Source organism: Rattus norvegicus, chromosome 10 (assembly GCF_036323735.1).
Source record: "Rattus norvegicus strain BN/NHsdMcwi chromosome 10, GRCr8, whole genome shotgun sequence".
Taxonomy (NCBI): domain Eukaryota; kingdom Metazoa; phylum Chordata; class Mammalia; order Rodentia; family Muridae; genus Rattus; species Rattus norvegicus.
Genome location: NC_086028.1, coordinates 107,354,389 through 107,370,008, shown reverse-complemented (window position 1 = coordinate 107,370,008; position 15,620 = coordinate 107,354,389). Strand labels below are relative to the sequence as shown.

General features: G+C 47.3%; 2 protein-coding genes across 6 annotated transcripts in view; one reads left to right on the top strand and one right to left on the bottom strand.

The window, feature by feature from the left end:
* The window catches only part of B3gntl1 (UDP-GlcNAc:betaGal beta-1,3-N-acetylglucosaminyltransferase-like 1), a 68,953-nt gene extending 61,980 nt beyond the window's left edge, over positions 1-6,973 (top strand). Inside the window, exon 14 of the mRNA XM_063269550.1 lies at positions 5,278-6,973. The gene's annotated coding sequence lies outside the window, so the exon portion shown is untranslated. The remainder of the gene's footprint in view (positions 1-5,277) is intronic.
* Positions 1-15,620, bottom strand: part of Tbcd (tubulin folding cofactor D) — a 156,773-nt gene that overhangs the window by 2,390 nt on the left and 138,763 nt on the right. For 2 of the 5 annotated variants that reach the window (XM_006247861.5, XM_063268237.1), the window contains 10 exons: positions 15,253-15,393; positions 10,206-10,289; positions 9,131-9,289; positions 8,919-9,057; positions 8,552-8,673; positions 6,967-7,044; positions 4,181-4,270; positions 3,421-3,508; positions 2,746-2,900; positions 1,121-1,205 (listed from right to left, as the gene is read on the bottom strand). In XM_006247861.5, coding sequence (XP_006247923.1) covers positions 1,121-1,205; positions 2,746-2,900; positions 3,421-3,508; positions 4,181-4,270; positions 6,967-7,044; positions 8,552-8,673; positions 8,919-9,057; positions 9,131-9,289; positions 10,206-10,289; positions 15,253-15,393 — 1,141 coding nt within the window. Of the gene's footprint in view, positions 1-1,120; positions 1,206-2,745; positions 2,901-3,420; positions 3,509-4,180; positions 4,271-6,966; positions 7,045-8,551; positions 8,674-8,918; positions 9,058-9,130; positions 9,322-10,205; positions 10,290-15,252; positions 15,394-15,620 lie in introns of those variants that run through there. The other 3 variants (NM_001271364.2, XM_006247864.5, XM_063268238.1) reach the window with 3 other exon arrangements.

Genomic DNA, 15,620 nt, shown 5'->3' with positions numbered 1-15,620 from the left:
ACAAACTAGTTCTGAGGGTTTAAAGCACAGACAGTCTTGGGCAGGATAAAACTGGAGAACAGACATGGTGAGCGCCATGAGCTGTTGTGAGAGCCATGCCTCTCCCATCACACAGTCTGTATCGACTTACAGTTGATGGTGTGATCCAGTGTATAAGACTCCAAAGTGCAGTCACTGGACAGTGGTGGTGACAAGACCCTGAATCATCTGACACAGGAAGCATAAAGGGACCTTCCCGTCACACAACAGTTTGTCCCAAGTAAACTGAACTTCTCCATGTAAAGTCGGTACACAGAGCTTTCAGACACAGCAGGCTGCCTGTGCTGGCTGGTTTTATGGCGACCTGACACAAGCTAGAGCACTTGGGAATCTATGTGTAAGCCTAAACTGTAGGCAGGCTTGCCTGGTGTCTTCTTAAGCAGTGATTGATGTGGAGGAGACCAACCCACTGGGGGTGGAGCCACCCTCAGCTGGTGGTCTTGGGTACAAAAGCACTACATAACCTTAGAGTAGACCACAACACAAAGAGGCTAAGAGTATTAAGCTGGACGCATATTTCTAGGATGAAAAGTCGATACATAGAAGTTTTTAAAGTCCTCATAGACAGACTGAGCCATAGAACATAGGAAGAGAGCCCAGAGACACAACAGATCACAGCTTTCATGACAACTTAAAGTGAAACCCCAGGACAAGGGTCCTCAGAAACTATAAACACACCAAGGCCAAGATAAGTGGAGAGGACAGGCCTTAGCACAGGCAGCCAAGAAGGCTGGGGCCCCAGTGGACAGGAGAGAAATGGCCTGATGGGACAGGTGTCCTCAGAAGGACAGAGCCCCTAATAGGATGTACAGCCAGGCAGGGAATGAGGAGGAAACTACAGCCTCCTTCCCAAATTCCTAGAAGACAGAAGCCGACACAACTTGTGGCCTACATCAGTAAGATGACACTGTGCAGCCAGCACACTATAAAGACACAGAACGTGCCCACCCTGGCAGGAGACGAAGCTCTCCCAGTTGGTCTGGACAAAGTAATGGCAGCAATGAATACTGACCATGGGACCCATTTACTTTAGACCAGAACTCAGAACAACAGGCAACACAGGTACCACTACAAGTATTACCTTTGGAACCAGTTGGGGTCTGGGCACACCAAGGAGGTCACACAGGTGATTCCGCTGTCCTCTTACAACGGGAAGCTCTGAGTCCCTAAGGAGGAAAACATTTGAGTCCCCTGTGTCACATGGCTCAGCAACTCCACCCCTTGAGACCTGGTGGTGTTGGGGCAAAACTCTACCACCCAGAGTAGACACCAGGAGAACCTAGCTCTTTCACAGGACTGATACACACCCCATTCTGGGGACATGAGGAAGAAACGCTACCTCAGACTGAGAGGGCTTCTGGAGCGCTTTATTAGACTGCTTTCATTGGAATAATATGTAATGCTGTTAAGTATTAAGCATGTTTTTTCTCTATGTAAAATTAGTTAAAAAAAAAAAAAAGCTTCTCTGTAAAGCAGGCACTGTGCTCTGGCAGAGGAGCAGTGTCCCTAGCACCCATGTAGGGTAGCTCGTAACCACCTGCGACCCCAGCTCCAAGGGAATTGCACGCCCTTTTCTGGCATCCCCAGGCAACTGTACAGACATGCACATGAGCCTTGACAGACAGCCACACATGCATACATATTGTTAAAAATAAAAGTAAATCTTAAAAAAAAAAAAAACAACCAAACAAAAACAAAACAAAACAGTTCTTCCTCTGCCAGCTGTTCTCACTCAAGATGAGTTTATTAGAAAGTTGGAAGTAATGTCTGCCATCCTGAGGTTTGGCCACTGTCTCCTGAGAAGGCACCAAGTTGAGTTCCTACTGACAGCAAAGATCTTGAAGTGCACTCTGGCCTTCCAGGTCCCCACAGCTCTTACCTAGGCAGGAAGGTCACATCCTAGCAGGGGCTCCTTAGGGAGGTCACTGTTCTGAGGGGCACGCATGAAGAGAGCACAAACCCTGACTTGCTGAAGCAACCTGGTCAATCCCAACAGGCCTGCCAGTATCTGAGGTCAGCAAGCCCGCTCTCCATCGTTCTAAGGGAACAGTGTTGATAGGCAACAACAGTGTTTTGAGCTGCCTGGCTGTGCCTCCCAAATACTACAGAATGGGGACAAGCCAGCTTGAAGTGCACCTGTGCACAAGCGCTAGTTCCATATATGTGACTGTATGTGCTTAGCAGTGCATACATGTGTGACTATATGAACAGCCACATTATGTGATCATGTATGCAAACCTGTATATAAATATGCGCAGGACCATGCATGTGTACCACATCTGGATTACGGGTCATAGGTTCTTGCTGTTGTGACCATAAATAACTGTTTCCAGGCCCAGCCTATAGCACCCACAGGCTGTACACCACCACTGTCCCTTCTGCACCTCTTGACTTTGAAGACAAGTTTCTAAGATCATTAAAACAGAGGAAAAACCACAAGGCCCTTGGAGTAGCAAAATGACAGTAGGTAGCTGACATCCACTTGGTGGCAGTTACTGAGAAACACTGACTTCTGACCAGCAGGGGTCTGACCCACTCTGGCCACTTGCTCACAAGAGAAAAGCGATTGCACATTAAACATTTCCTGAAGCTCCCAGGATGTGATGTTCTTAGGTGGAGGATTTGAAATATCTCCCCTCTTTCCATCAAAAAGCTGCAGGGACAGGAGAAAGTATCACCAGGCTCAGGCAGGCAGGCACTACTCACCAGGCTGTGTCACTGAGCACAGACATGACCTCATCAAGCACCTCAGCATCTACCAAGTCACTATAGGTAAGCACCATCTCATATACCTGGCTTGCTGTGCTCTTCCGGATCTGGAATGAGAACAGCAGGTCAACAGGAGGAAAAGCCATCAGCACCTAGAGAGCCCCAGGGGTCTTTCTTAGAAGGTCCATGAAAGGAGGAAGATGAACTCAGCCACAGCCCGGGTACTTCTGCCATCACAGGCTTGCCCACCAAAAGGTGCGGTAGGAACTCCTACAAGGGAATCTGTCTCGCTGTCTCTTGGTTATTTCCTGTGACATACTACATCATATGAGATCTGATCTACCTCTGGCAATGTGTTTCTGACAAACAGGCTGAGCTGTGGGGCCATCCCACTCTACCTCAAAAGACCACTGTAAAGGTTCTCAGATTTGTACTTCTTGGGTGAGAGGGAAATCCTAACACTGGGCTGTGCTTCCCATGCCCATGCTCCCCGGTACCAGCACCGTGTTCCTTTCATACAAACACCAACCAGTTGATTGCCCACACCTGGAACCCATCTCACCCTGTGTTTACATCAAAGCCCTGCCAACAGACACTCATCTTTAGAGGTCACATGTAAGCACAGACCTGGGTCCCAGGTAGGTAGCCTTGAGGTGGGGCAGACACACTCACCACAGGAAAAGGGTGGCCAAGGAGGAGGAAGAGCTGCAGAAGAACCTTCTTTCTCACATCACCACTGAACTGCACCATCCCACAGAGCCTGCAGGAGACCCACAGGCAACATGGAGCTGTGCCACACTCATGCTGTTACCCAAGGACCCAAATGGAAGACCCAGGAAACACACAACATGAACCTCGAGTCATGTGCTAACGTGTGTGCTTACCTATGTACAGATCTGTGTATTGTGCACCAGTGTGCTCCCATGTAATCTACGCTATCTTGTATGCTCCTGTGCACTGTATGCTGATGTGCTCCCATGTGCTCACCATACGTGGTGAGATCTTTGTGCTAGCATGTGCATGCTTGTGTACCCAGATTCCTGCATTCCATGTATGCATGCTTGTACACCTCATGTGATTGCCAGTACATCACCAGTTATCTGTGCTAGCATGTGCACGCCCATGTGCCCAGATCTCTGCACTAGTATAGATGTATTTTCCTTCCTGTGATGGCCTTTGAGCATCTACAGGCCCAGTAAGGTGCCAGAGCAAGTGACAGATGTATAAGATGAACACATAAGAGATATAGGTTTCCTATTTTGGTCAGTCCTCCCTAAATGCCACAGCTGACAGGAGTGGTCTGACCTCTCCCTAAATGAACACGAAAACACTCCATTTTAAGCAGCTTTGTGATTAAAACTTTTATCTCCCACCAGGAACCCCACCAAGTCCCTCCTCTTTCTGTCTCCACCCAGGAACACTTAAAACTCACACTGCAATGCTTGACCGAAGTTTCTGGATGTCTTTTGACTTCTTGATTTCTTCCTTACAAAGTGTGAGCAACTTCACACAAAAGGGGTGGCTTGAAGGAGAAGACATTATTATAAGTACATCTTTCACAGCAATACAGAGCAATACGATGAACACTGTCATGACATCCAGTGCTGGGACATGTGACACCAACCACTTTCTTTGGTTCCCAACATGCACAGCAGAGAAGAGATGTAAACTGGGCAGGCAGGCCCTGGCACAGTCACAATGTGACCATATCCAAGTGACCCACCCCAACACAAAAGACTCTGCCGGTGAGTGCTACTATGTGGGAAGAAACATGTGATGGGCTTAGGTTACAGAGGAGTCCTAGTCAGCCCCGATAATAATACTAATTCTGGGCTGCTACACTCCAGGGTAGCCCATGACAGCAGCTCCCAGGTCAACCCTGGCTGGTCCAAGTCACAGGAATCCAGTCCTTCCCTGACTAGCTCCCTAAAGTGCTTATGGGAACAGAATGACTGTCGTATTCCTTAGAGCTATGGTCATTGTCATTCCCAGCTTGCACAGGACTGTATATCCTCAGCTTGCCTTCCTATAGGGCTTATGCACAGTTCTAATGCTCTTCTAGACACACCACATACAGTCTGTGGTCTCGTTGGGTCCCTTCAAGTCTACATTCAACTTTGTGGTCCCCAGCAACCCTGTGGGTTTATGCACTAGGGTTCTTGACAGACTCCCAATAAGCTGATCCAAGAGGCATGAGCCCTCCAATGAAAAGGTCTAATCTCTGCTTGTCTGAGTGAGCGGCCATGTCTTCCTGGCCACCAGATTCTCCCAGCATCCCTCACCCTTCCCGTAAGGCGCCCTTCCATATGTAATCTACCCACTTTTGCTAAGCCAGCCCTTTTTACCCTTTTCCCTCCTGGGCTCTTGATCTCCTGGCTATCCCCGCTCCTCACATGGCCCAGCTCAAGGTCATGTTCACTTTGGACTCTCTCAGACGTCTCTGCCTCTGTTATCCACAATAAACCTTTTCCTCCACTGTACCTAAGAGCACTCATGTCCTCCTTTTTTCTTTTTTCTTTTTCACTCAAGCATGAACAACTGTACAAAAACACAGTGAATGGAAATTGTATCAGGAACTCTCCAAGAGCACCGAAAAGAGTAAAAAGCCTCAAATAAATGAAGAAAAATGGAACAGAGGAAAATGATTCTGCTAATCAGAGAGTAGAAACATGGAGCAAACAAAATTACTTTAATGAAAAACATAGTAAGATTAAATGAAGTACATTTACAGACTCAGTTAAAAGATCAGATTGTCAGGTTGATTTTTTACAAAACTACATATACTATTAGCAACCAACATACAAACAAACAAACAAACAAAAACCCCAAACAAAATGAAAACCAAAAAACTCCAAAGAAAAAGAAGGAGAGGAAAAGTGGAGGTATAGGGTAAGCAGAAGCACCTCAAGGACAATCATGTGATGTGAGGCAGCCCTCCATTCACATGTGCAGAAAATCCAAAATCCATAAAGAACAGAGAAGTAAAAACACAACATTATACACTTTCCTACTATCTTATTTTGAAAATTTTAAGCCAGAAAAATAGATGTCAAATCCTTAGACCATTTTCCTAGATGAATCCAGTGATGTGCCCTGTGAGCACTCAAGACACTCAGGCAGGCTAGGAAGTCAGTGCTGCACGCTGACAGAGGGACGCCCTGTATGTCAGGTTAAAACCATCTTAGGCATTCAGCAGAGACAGATCTAACTTCCCGGCCAAACAGTTAAAAACCAAAGACAGACACTACAGACTTCAAGCAAAGCGAGCTGGTCTCCTCCACCCCGGGTGTGTGATGTATGCAGGATCTCAAGGCAGAGCACCAAGACAATGGAGCTCTGGGGTTCACACGAATGCTGGCTGGCACGCAAGTACAAAGACACTGCCCAAGGTCAAGGGAAGAAAAACAAAATGCCAGAACAGATTATATGAAAACTGGGCATAGATCCTCTCAATGGGGCAGAAGTCAGACAGTAAACGGGAGTGAGCAGAGGCTCAGAAGGGAGAGGAGATCAACTGAGATCCTGTTGATTTGAGTCCACCAGTGAGTGTAAAGCAAGTTCCAACGCCACCAGGCAGTTTCTAAGTAACAGCAGATGCTCAGACATCTTCATGAAATAAACCAAGAGAGCATTCAGTGAAGACCACAGGACGTTCGTAGAAGCAAAGATCACCAAGATGGTGTCAGTCACTCAGGAAGACAACCTGGCACCGAGATGGCTCCAGAAGAGCTCATGCAGCATGGCTGTCTGCACCTCTGAACACAGCCTCTGTTCAGCTGTGATGGGTGCAGGCATGCTCCTGGGTTCCATAGCATGGCCCACATGCTGTGCTGTTTCCACCCAGCCTTTATCATATCTCAAGCTCCGACTTTCAGCCCTCTCTGCCTACTAGCCCTACTACAGGTGGACCATCCCACCTGTCCAAGTCTACCTTCCCACCCGGAGAGCAGGCTGCTAGTTCACCCCATCCTGATATCTGCTGCCTGAGGTTGCACTGTCTTCTTCTGGGTCTTGAGATCCTGACCCAAGTGTTCTGTCTTCATATTTGGTGGCCATAGATTTGAATGTACTTGAAAAGCTAAGGGGGCAGGACCAAGAGTTTGGAGCAGCCGGAGCAACACAGTGAGACTAAAATCAATCAATAAATTTTTTTTTTTTTTTGAAATTTGGAGAACTAGGCTTTGTCCAACAGGAAGCACTGAGCAAGCAGATACTTACTTCTCCTCGGCAGTAAAGATGTCAAAGCACCCATTGGCCAACAGCTGGTCCAACATTTTCAGCAGCGATACAGACACTCTGAGAGGAGGAGATAAGCAAACGTGAGACCCACACAAGCACCCAGGAACCAAGAGCCACCCATATGAGGAACAGGGTAGAGCCCTTGACAAGTTAAAAACAAAAACAAAAACAAAAACAAACAAAAACAAACAAACAAGAACAATAAACCCTTAAGACCATGACAGCTCTTCCTAGATGGGGTAAGGGTCAAGATAGTCTTGTCAAATTCCTAGAAACAGACATACCAGTATTATGACACTTACAAGAATGCCAAAACGACTATGGAAAGTAAGAATAAAGCTGCAGACAATGTGGCTTCTCTAGTAATTACCTACAGCAAAGATAAGAACAGGACTCCCAATGCAAAGATGTGCAGATGGCCGGGTAGAGCCCAACATTCAGCTACACACCTGACAGTTCTGACAAGGTGCAAAACCAAGTGCAGTGGACAGTCAGGCAGACAGCATGAACATCTGGACAACCGTTTGCAAAATTAAACTGTTTTGAGTTAGTTTTGTGTGTGCTCAGACTGTAGGGCTGACGATAGAACCTAAAGCTGAAGCTTCTGGAGAAGGAGTTCTTTAGGACCTCCAACTAGGCAAAGATCCCTCAGCAGCTGCATCTGCTCACTGAAGCACAGGACAGGTGGTAGCTGGGTCCTTCAAACCACAAATCTGACAGACTTGCCCCGTATAGAGAAGCCATCCTAGAACAAGTGAGAGGAAAGCCCAACCAAACAAGCTATGGCAATTAACAGACATTAGGAGGGCAACTGAGTGTCGAACAGGACATCCACCTGAGACTGACCACCAATGTGGGCGAGCCATGGAACAGACGGGGCCAGCAGCTTTATAGAACTTAACAAGCAATCCATGTGACCCAGTTGTCCATTACTCAATGAGTACCCAAGAAAGGGAATGTGCATCCACAGAGATTCATCCCTGCTTGTCCACTATCACTGTCTGTTAGGCTGGGAACAGGAAATACTCAAGTGAGTCAGTTCCTGCCCACAACAGGACAGAGGTGGTTATGCTGCTTATCTGCCAAAGTGAACAGCTGGGAGGGCTCCGAGGATCAGAAGGGAAGGATTTGTGAGACACACACACACACACACACACACACACACACACACACACACACACACACCCCAAGGAGCCATGTGTTGTCTTTCAGGTCTCTTATGTCTCAACCGGGCTATTATAGACAAGAAAAGATGGAGAATATTTCTACAGACTAGAACCTCATTCCACTTCACTTGGTATTCTGCATCTCCACACACAAAGAAAGCCATTTTCCTGCCGAGAGTGCATCAAGGGAAAGGGATTGCCAATCGATGCCCAGGCCCAGGGGCCAGCAAGGCCCAGAGGAGATAAATTCTTGGGGTTTGTAGAAGATGAGTATGAGTGAGCTGCTAGGCTTGCTGGGCCCTGCTCCTCATCTATTATGACAAAAGTGTCCCAGGGAAACCTGGGCTCTGTGGAAATAGGATCAGGTCTCGGGTACCCTGTCTGAGGACACCACTCACCTGTCATTCAAGAGGTTGTCCTCAAAGACCTTTAGGAGGGTCTCACTGAAGCTCTCCAGGACCTGAGCATCCTTCTGAATCCCCTTCATGTACTCGAAGAGGCTCTGTGTAGAATGCCTGACCTGCAACCCAAAAAGCAGTATTGGGGCTCAGCATGGCTAGCTTCTCCCTTGGTTCCTCAGGGCTACTACAATGACAGTAAATGCCTGAGGTCAAGCAGAAATGACTGCAAACTACAGAGATGTGAGGATTCTACAGGGATGGGGCTGGTCACACAGTGGACATGTAAAGTGCACACATCTGGGACAGAACCCTCTTGAGAGAATTCCCCGTATCCCCTGCTGTGCACAGCCAGATGCCTCCTTACCGTAGACTCTGTCAAGCCACCCACGGACACGGCCAGCCCCAGCAGGACATGGTATCTATAGGTAGGCAGTCCCAAGAGCTGGGTGATAAGAGGGAAGGCCTGTGAAGGTGCATTCCAGTTCACAGTGGCCACATCAGACCTGAAAGACAGTAATTTTCTCAAGGCCATGCTTGGAGGGACTGGGCTACAAGGGGATCTATATCTAACAGTACCTGGGAAACAGACTTTCCAGTTCCTTGCGGTGGGGAACATGGGGAATGGGAGGGCTGTCGAAGTGCAAGAGAGTCAGGAATACCCGGGCAGCATGAGCACGGAACCGATCAATCTTCTCACTTGCCTGCTGGGCAACGCAACACATGACACGCTCACAGCTGCAAACGGAGGGCACACGTATGAGGCCAGCCTGGGGAAACGTGGTCACCTTATTGTCAGCAGCTGCTGAAGCCACATCAAGTTATGACTTAGTTAGGGTTTTTATTGCTGTGATAAAACATCATGACCAAAAGCAACTTGGGTAGGAAAGGGTCTGAGGTCACACTCCGTCACTAAAGGAAGTCAGGAGGCAGAACTAAAGCAGAGGCCATGAAGGAACGCTACTTACTAGCTTCCTCAGCTGCTTGCTTATAGAACTCAAGACTACTTTCCCAGGAATGGAACCTCCCAGATAAAACATTAATCAATAAAATGCTATAGGCCAATTTTATTTATATAATAAATTTCATGGACGTATTTTCTCAACTGAGTCCCTCTTTCCAATTAATTCTACTTTGTGCCAAGTTAAAATAAACCTAACCAACACAGGGTGGGTATGACTGCACCCTGCCTTCCCCAACATCTCAAGAGCTACATATCAGGTACATGTGAACGTCGATGTACTGTTGGGGCAAGAGTGAGAAGCAACAGTATTGCAGGTTGGTGGAAGGAGGAGGATGAGAGGCCAGGTTGAGGAGGTACAGTACATATAAGATAGCAAACTTAGGGCCTCAAGTAGTGTGGCAGAGGAGGTGGAAATTCACAGAGGCTGGATTAAATAATGTAGCCCGTCTTGGCATGAACCTCAGCTATAGAACAGAGGCCACTACGTCCTCACCCTCTAAAGCTGACTGTCAAACAGGCTGGATCAAAGGAGGTCCTGGTCTGGGGTTGGGGAGTGTGTATATGCTATGGATCCTGACACAGGTCATGGCCATGATCCACAGACTCTGGAGGGCCAGGACAGAGGTCAGAGAAGTTTGTCTGGGAAGGTGTTAAGGCCCAGGACAGCCCCAGCTGATTTCAGATACTCACATGTGGGCCTCAATCAGCACTGGCTCAGTCTGTGCCAGCAAAAGCATCAAATCCATGAGGCTGGTCATGGAAGCCTCACGAACCCTGTGGATAAGGAGACATGAGAAGGTCAATCTAGGACAGGCACTTCAAGCCCTGGTTCCACCAACCAAACCCATTGGGCCCTATAAGCACAGACTCTAGAAGCAGCTTGTGAGGGGGAAAAACGTCTCGAGACACCCACTGGTCACGCACAAGCTTAGTTTCAAAAGGCCCAAACATAGGGAAAGTTTCAGAGATTACAGAAATCGCGTAGTGTAAACCATCAGAGAAACCCAATGCCAGCAGCTGGCAGTCTTTACTAAACTCCCTTAACTGGGGAATGAGGGACGTGCTGTCTCTCATACTGTCAAGCAAGAGGATTCACTCTTAACACCTGAAGATAGACTGGACAAGTCTCGGCAAAGCCTAAGATCACTGTAATCGCAGATACTTCCTACAGCCTCCTCCCCTGTGAAGCTGGCCTCCTGTAGTCTCTCTGCACCAGGCTGGCACTTCTGGTTCTCACCAAACAAACAGAGCAAGCAACACTCACATTCATCCTTGACTTTCTTTCCTGCTAAACATAGCTGTCTGCCATTAATTCATATCAAAGAAGAAAAAATACTGGTCTAATTCCAGAGCAAAGGCAGCCATTTAACTGGGATTCAGGTGCATTCAGCCAGATTTAGGAAAAGGAAGATACAAACCCTCAGGCCGGGGGTCATCCCTGCCTCAATCAAACCCTCTATGGAGCCTCTAAGTGCAGGCCAGGGTTCCAGGGGACTCCCCAGGGTCAGATGAGGGACTGGACACAAAGCAAGCCTGGGAAAGGTGTGTTACAGGGACACGGGAGCAAATCTGCAATGAACGCCAGGGGATGTGGGGTCACATCTGCAAAAAGTGCCAGGAACAAAGGGATGGTAGACTGCGCAGTGTGCTGAGGGACAAGGTGCATACCTGTGAAGAATGCCAGGGACACAGGTAGGCCTGAAAAGTACCAAGGTCTACAGGTGCACAACTACAAAGTTCTCACAGGCCCACTGTCAGGGTAATTTGTACATTTCCTTCATGCCTGCCACCTCTTAAGCCGTGACACACAGGACGGGGCTCCCAATAACACAGTAGAAACCAGCTACAAGGAGAAACCAGCTACAAGGAGAAGCTGTATTTGCTGAGCACCTGAGCCTCAGAAGGTCTCGGTAAAAACGCACCACAGATATGCTCAGTAACGCAGGTTAATCCTGGGAGCAAGGGCAATTTAATGAAACCATTGTTACAGAGCCCACTCCACACCACCCAGTCTGTACAGAGCTGGAGCCCCTCTCTGTAAAGCCCTCTCACTCTCAGTGACCTGGATGTGAGAACACAGTCGATTTCAGTGGCATTTGGCTGGCTACTATCACCACCTGCTAAAAGATAACTACATGACACGAAGCCCTGCAATTTAACTGTAATTTAGGAAATTCAGCTAAAAACTAAATAAACAGTAAATAAAACATAATAAATACCAAAATAACTGTAGCAACAAAAACAGATTAACCAAATGTGCAGTCCTTATAATAGCTATGTAAGAAAAATATGAAGACTACAGAGCAAAGTAAATGAAAAGGTCAGAATTTCAAAAACTGGAATCTCTGAGAAAGTTCTAGACACTGTTGAATTAAACACACACAAGGTGTGTGTGCTGCGAATGTGTGTGCCACTAGCGTGTGCCACTAGTATGTGCCACTAATGTGTGTGCTGCTAATGTGTGTGTGCCACTAACGTGTGTGCTGCTAATGTGTGTGCCGCGAATGTGACCATGGGGTTTATCATGCCATGCTGAGCGTTATGGCTCATAAGCAGCACAGCTGGGCAGCTCTGGTTACTACCCTCCTGTGGAAGTGTGCACAGAGCCGTCTGTTACCATGGAAATTAGTCCTCAAGGAGGAGGCTTTCAGGTCAGAGGTTCCAGCTCAGAGGTCTCTGGGCCTGGTGTCTGACACTCGGATATATCTTCAGCAGTGGGGACCTACCTTCCACCTCTGGGGGGCAATCAAGAGCAAGTAGCCTATGACATTTTAGGACTTTCTTAGACGACCCTGACCAACAGCCCAAAAGAGGACCACTTGTGACTTGTTAGGGTTTTATGATAGTCTTCGGCTCTTGGAGGAAAACACTGTATAACTCCATGTGACTGTTTCAGACTCCTTACTGGTTTTTCACCCTCTTCCTTTTGTGTGTGTAACTAGCAGCCCTCTAACTGGATTTAATACCTGTTCAGAGGGAAATCAGGTTTTATACTGGAGATCCAGCCAACTATCCAAGGCTTGTGAAGTCAGGGATCCTGGAGGACCTACAACTGCTGCTCTACCAGCATGAGCCCTAACTACGTTCTAAACATTGGTCCTCAAACCCACAGATAAGTGCAGTCCTCACCCCTCATCAAGGAAACTTCTCTTAAAATGCAGTTATGGAGCCCAGTTCCAACTGACAATACAACATGAGCCTCCATGCTTGGGAATCGTTATGGAAGAGGAGGCAGAAACATGGTGAGAACCAGAGGGACAGGGACTTTGCTTGGTGATTATAAAGTCTCGCCAACATCGCTGCCTGAAGCTGAGCTGAACAAGGACAACAATATTCATGCTTGTGTGGGCTGGGGTGGGCAAAGCCCAGGAGGCCTCAACCCTACACAAAGAACTACAGGCAACTAAGGAACGCTGAGAGCGGGAGAAACACACACACACAAACACACACATGCACACACACATACACGGAGTGCATAACAATAGCTAATGAGAAAGGAGGCCATGGATTTGAAAGAACAAGGAGAGGGGTCTATGGGAGTTTGGAGAGAGGAAAGAAACAGGCGAAATGATGTGAGTATAATCTCAAAGTATAAGAGAAAATTTTTTTTAAAAGTGTCTGGAATTGCACCATTCACTACTGGTAATTCTGCACTGGACCCCCAGGAGCAGAATCCTGGAGGTCCACCCTTTGCAGAGTGAATTAATACAGAAGAAATACCATAAAGGGTAAGGTCCCAAGGACCAGGACTGGGGAAGAACCCCATCACTGGTCCTTTCTGCCTTGCTCAGAAGGATGCCCCAGTGCCAGGGAGACTGCAAAGAAATACACTATGTATAACTATTTATTCCAAAGTGAAATTGCTTTGGAAGGGAGGAGGGGGACCTTAAGACTCAGGAAGCTGTTGAAATGTATAAGGCTCAGGAAGCTAATAAAAGCTCAGAATGTTGCAGGATCCACAGAGCTTCCTCCCCGAGGTTAGGTATAAAAGCAGTAAAAATTGCTGGGGAGATGACACTTTTCAGCTGGCAGAGCCTCCAGAGATGCAGTTTTTGTGAGCCGTCACCCTGCTAGAGAGTGCTTCTCAGCGATGCAACTGCCTTTAAGTCACCTATGTAAGTCACCCCTTACCTATGCTCCTGTAAGTAACTTAGACCCTCTAAGCTAGACTTAGGTGGAATTGTTCCTCTGGTTTGTCTTCAGTGCCAAGACACTGGATAAATAGATATTTGTTAATATCTTCCATGGAAAAAATCACTCAACAGTCACAATTTTTCAGTCTTGAACTGCAAGAAGGAATCTAGGTCAACAAGGTCTCTTGAAAATTCAGAGGCCTTAGAAAAGAAGTCTAGGACCTGCCAAGACCTATCGATCTATCTATCACAGACCCAAGTCACTGGCCACATGTGGGCTGGGTTCACAATGCCAGCTTAGGCTACTGCCTGCTATTAACCCTGTGGCACATTCTAGAAGGGTCTGCAAAGGGGCGCCACAGGAGAGCAGGTAGGTGGAGATCCCTTGTAGCTTTGGGGCTTACACAGCATTTCGGGTGTGCGAGGGGAGACCTTGGCAAGGTTGGAAATGGTCATGAGGTCCCTCAAAGCCTCCATTTACCAGGCTCTGATAAGACTGAGGACAGCCACAGGGAAGCCCTTCCTAAGTCTACAGAGATCTATCCAGACAACTCAATCCATAACAGCGGATGGACCTGAAGGGCAATATGCTAGGGTGGAGGAAAATATACTTACAATTAAGGAGATTATAGGAAATGCCAGCAGAGTGACATGGGGAAGACTCCGTGCAAATGTAAATTAATGACCAATGTTAAATGAAATTAAAACTATAAAATGAGCTTCATAGTAGAAAATAAATAAAGGAAGAGTCAATGAGTAGAACACAGACTAACATTTACACAACCATAGAAGAGCAACAATAACAAAACTCAAACAAAATAGAGATCTTCAGGAAGAAACCTGTTCAGCATGGAACAAGTGCTTGAGTTTCTGGAACGTGAGGACATGGGGAATCTTCGCAGTGATCTATAAAGTGGGGTAACCAGCGAGGCGAGGAGATGGGAAAAGAAACAAGGGCTGTCATTCAGAATGAGAGGAAGGAAAGATGAAGAGGTAGGAAGAACATGTTAAAGAATAAAGTCTGGAACATTGTATTCAAGGGATAACATACTCCCTCCATGTTTGATCACATTCATTAAGACAGAACCTTCTATGAGCTCCTTCTGAACTCTAAACAACATTGTGTATAGCCAGCAGGAGGGAGTGTGAGGCACTTGGCACAGCTGTTTACAGACAACAGCAGCATTAGCCTTGCTAACACCTCACAAGGTGTTTCTGCAACCTGGGCAAGAACCTTACCCTACAGGAGGAGAAGGAAAAGACAATCAGGCAGACTCCAAGGATGATGGATGTCTGAGCAGCAGAACAGGAAAGCACAATCTCATTGCTGCTCACCTCAGACGTCAGTGCAGACAGCCCCTATGAGTTTCTACAACGACTTAATGCTTATTGTCCTGGGTACCATGAGATGCCATGCCTCCCCGGTGTAAGGACATTTATGAGAGGGGTTGGGGATTTAGCTCAGTGGTAGAGCGCTTGCCTAGCAAGCACAAGGCCCTGAGTTCGGTACCCAGCTCCGAAAAAAAAGAAAAAAAAGAAAAAAAGAAAAAAAAGAAGAATATTTATGAGGCACCAGGGGAGTCAACTACAAACACTGTCCTTACCAGGCTCCCACATCGCCTCTGCTGTCTGTGGTGTAATCACTCATGCAGCCCAGCAATGCAGCATAAACCTCAGAGATGTTCTCTTGGCATATGACTTCATCTGGAGGTCCCTGTGTGTTCACACCAACTGTCTGGCAAATTCTGAAATTAAAATATGCATAGTCTGTGAGCTCATCCTTCACATTACAATGACCTCAAGTATCTTGCTGAGGGGAATATTCAGCATGTCAGAGGAGCCTCGGGGGCAGACTTAGGGGGGCAGAGCACCCATCCCACTGCAGGTGCAGTATAGTGCTCACTGTGAAGTCACCTTCACCGCCCCCATAGTCTGCAAGGTAGCTGGCTCTTTCTTCCACCCTGATGAAAAC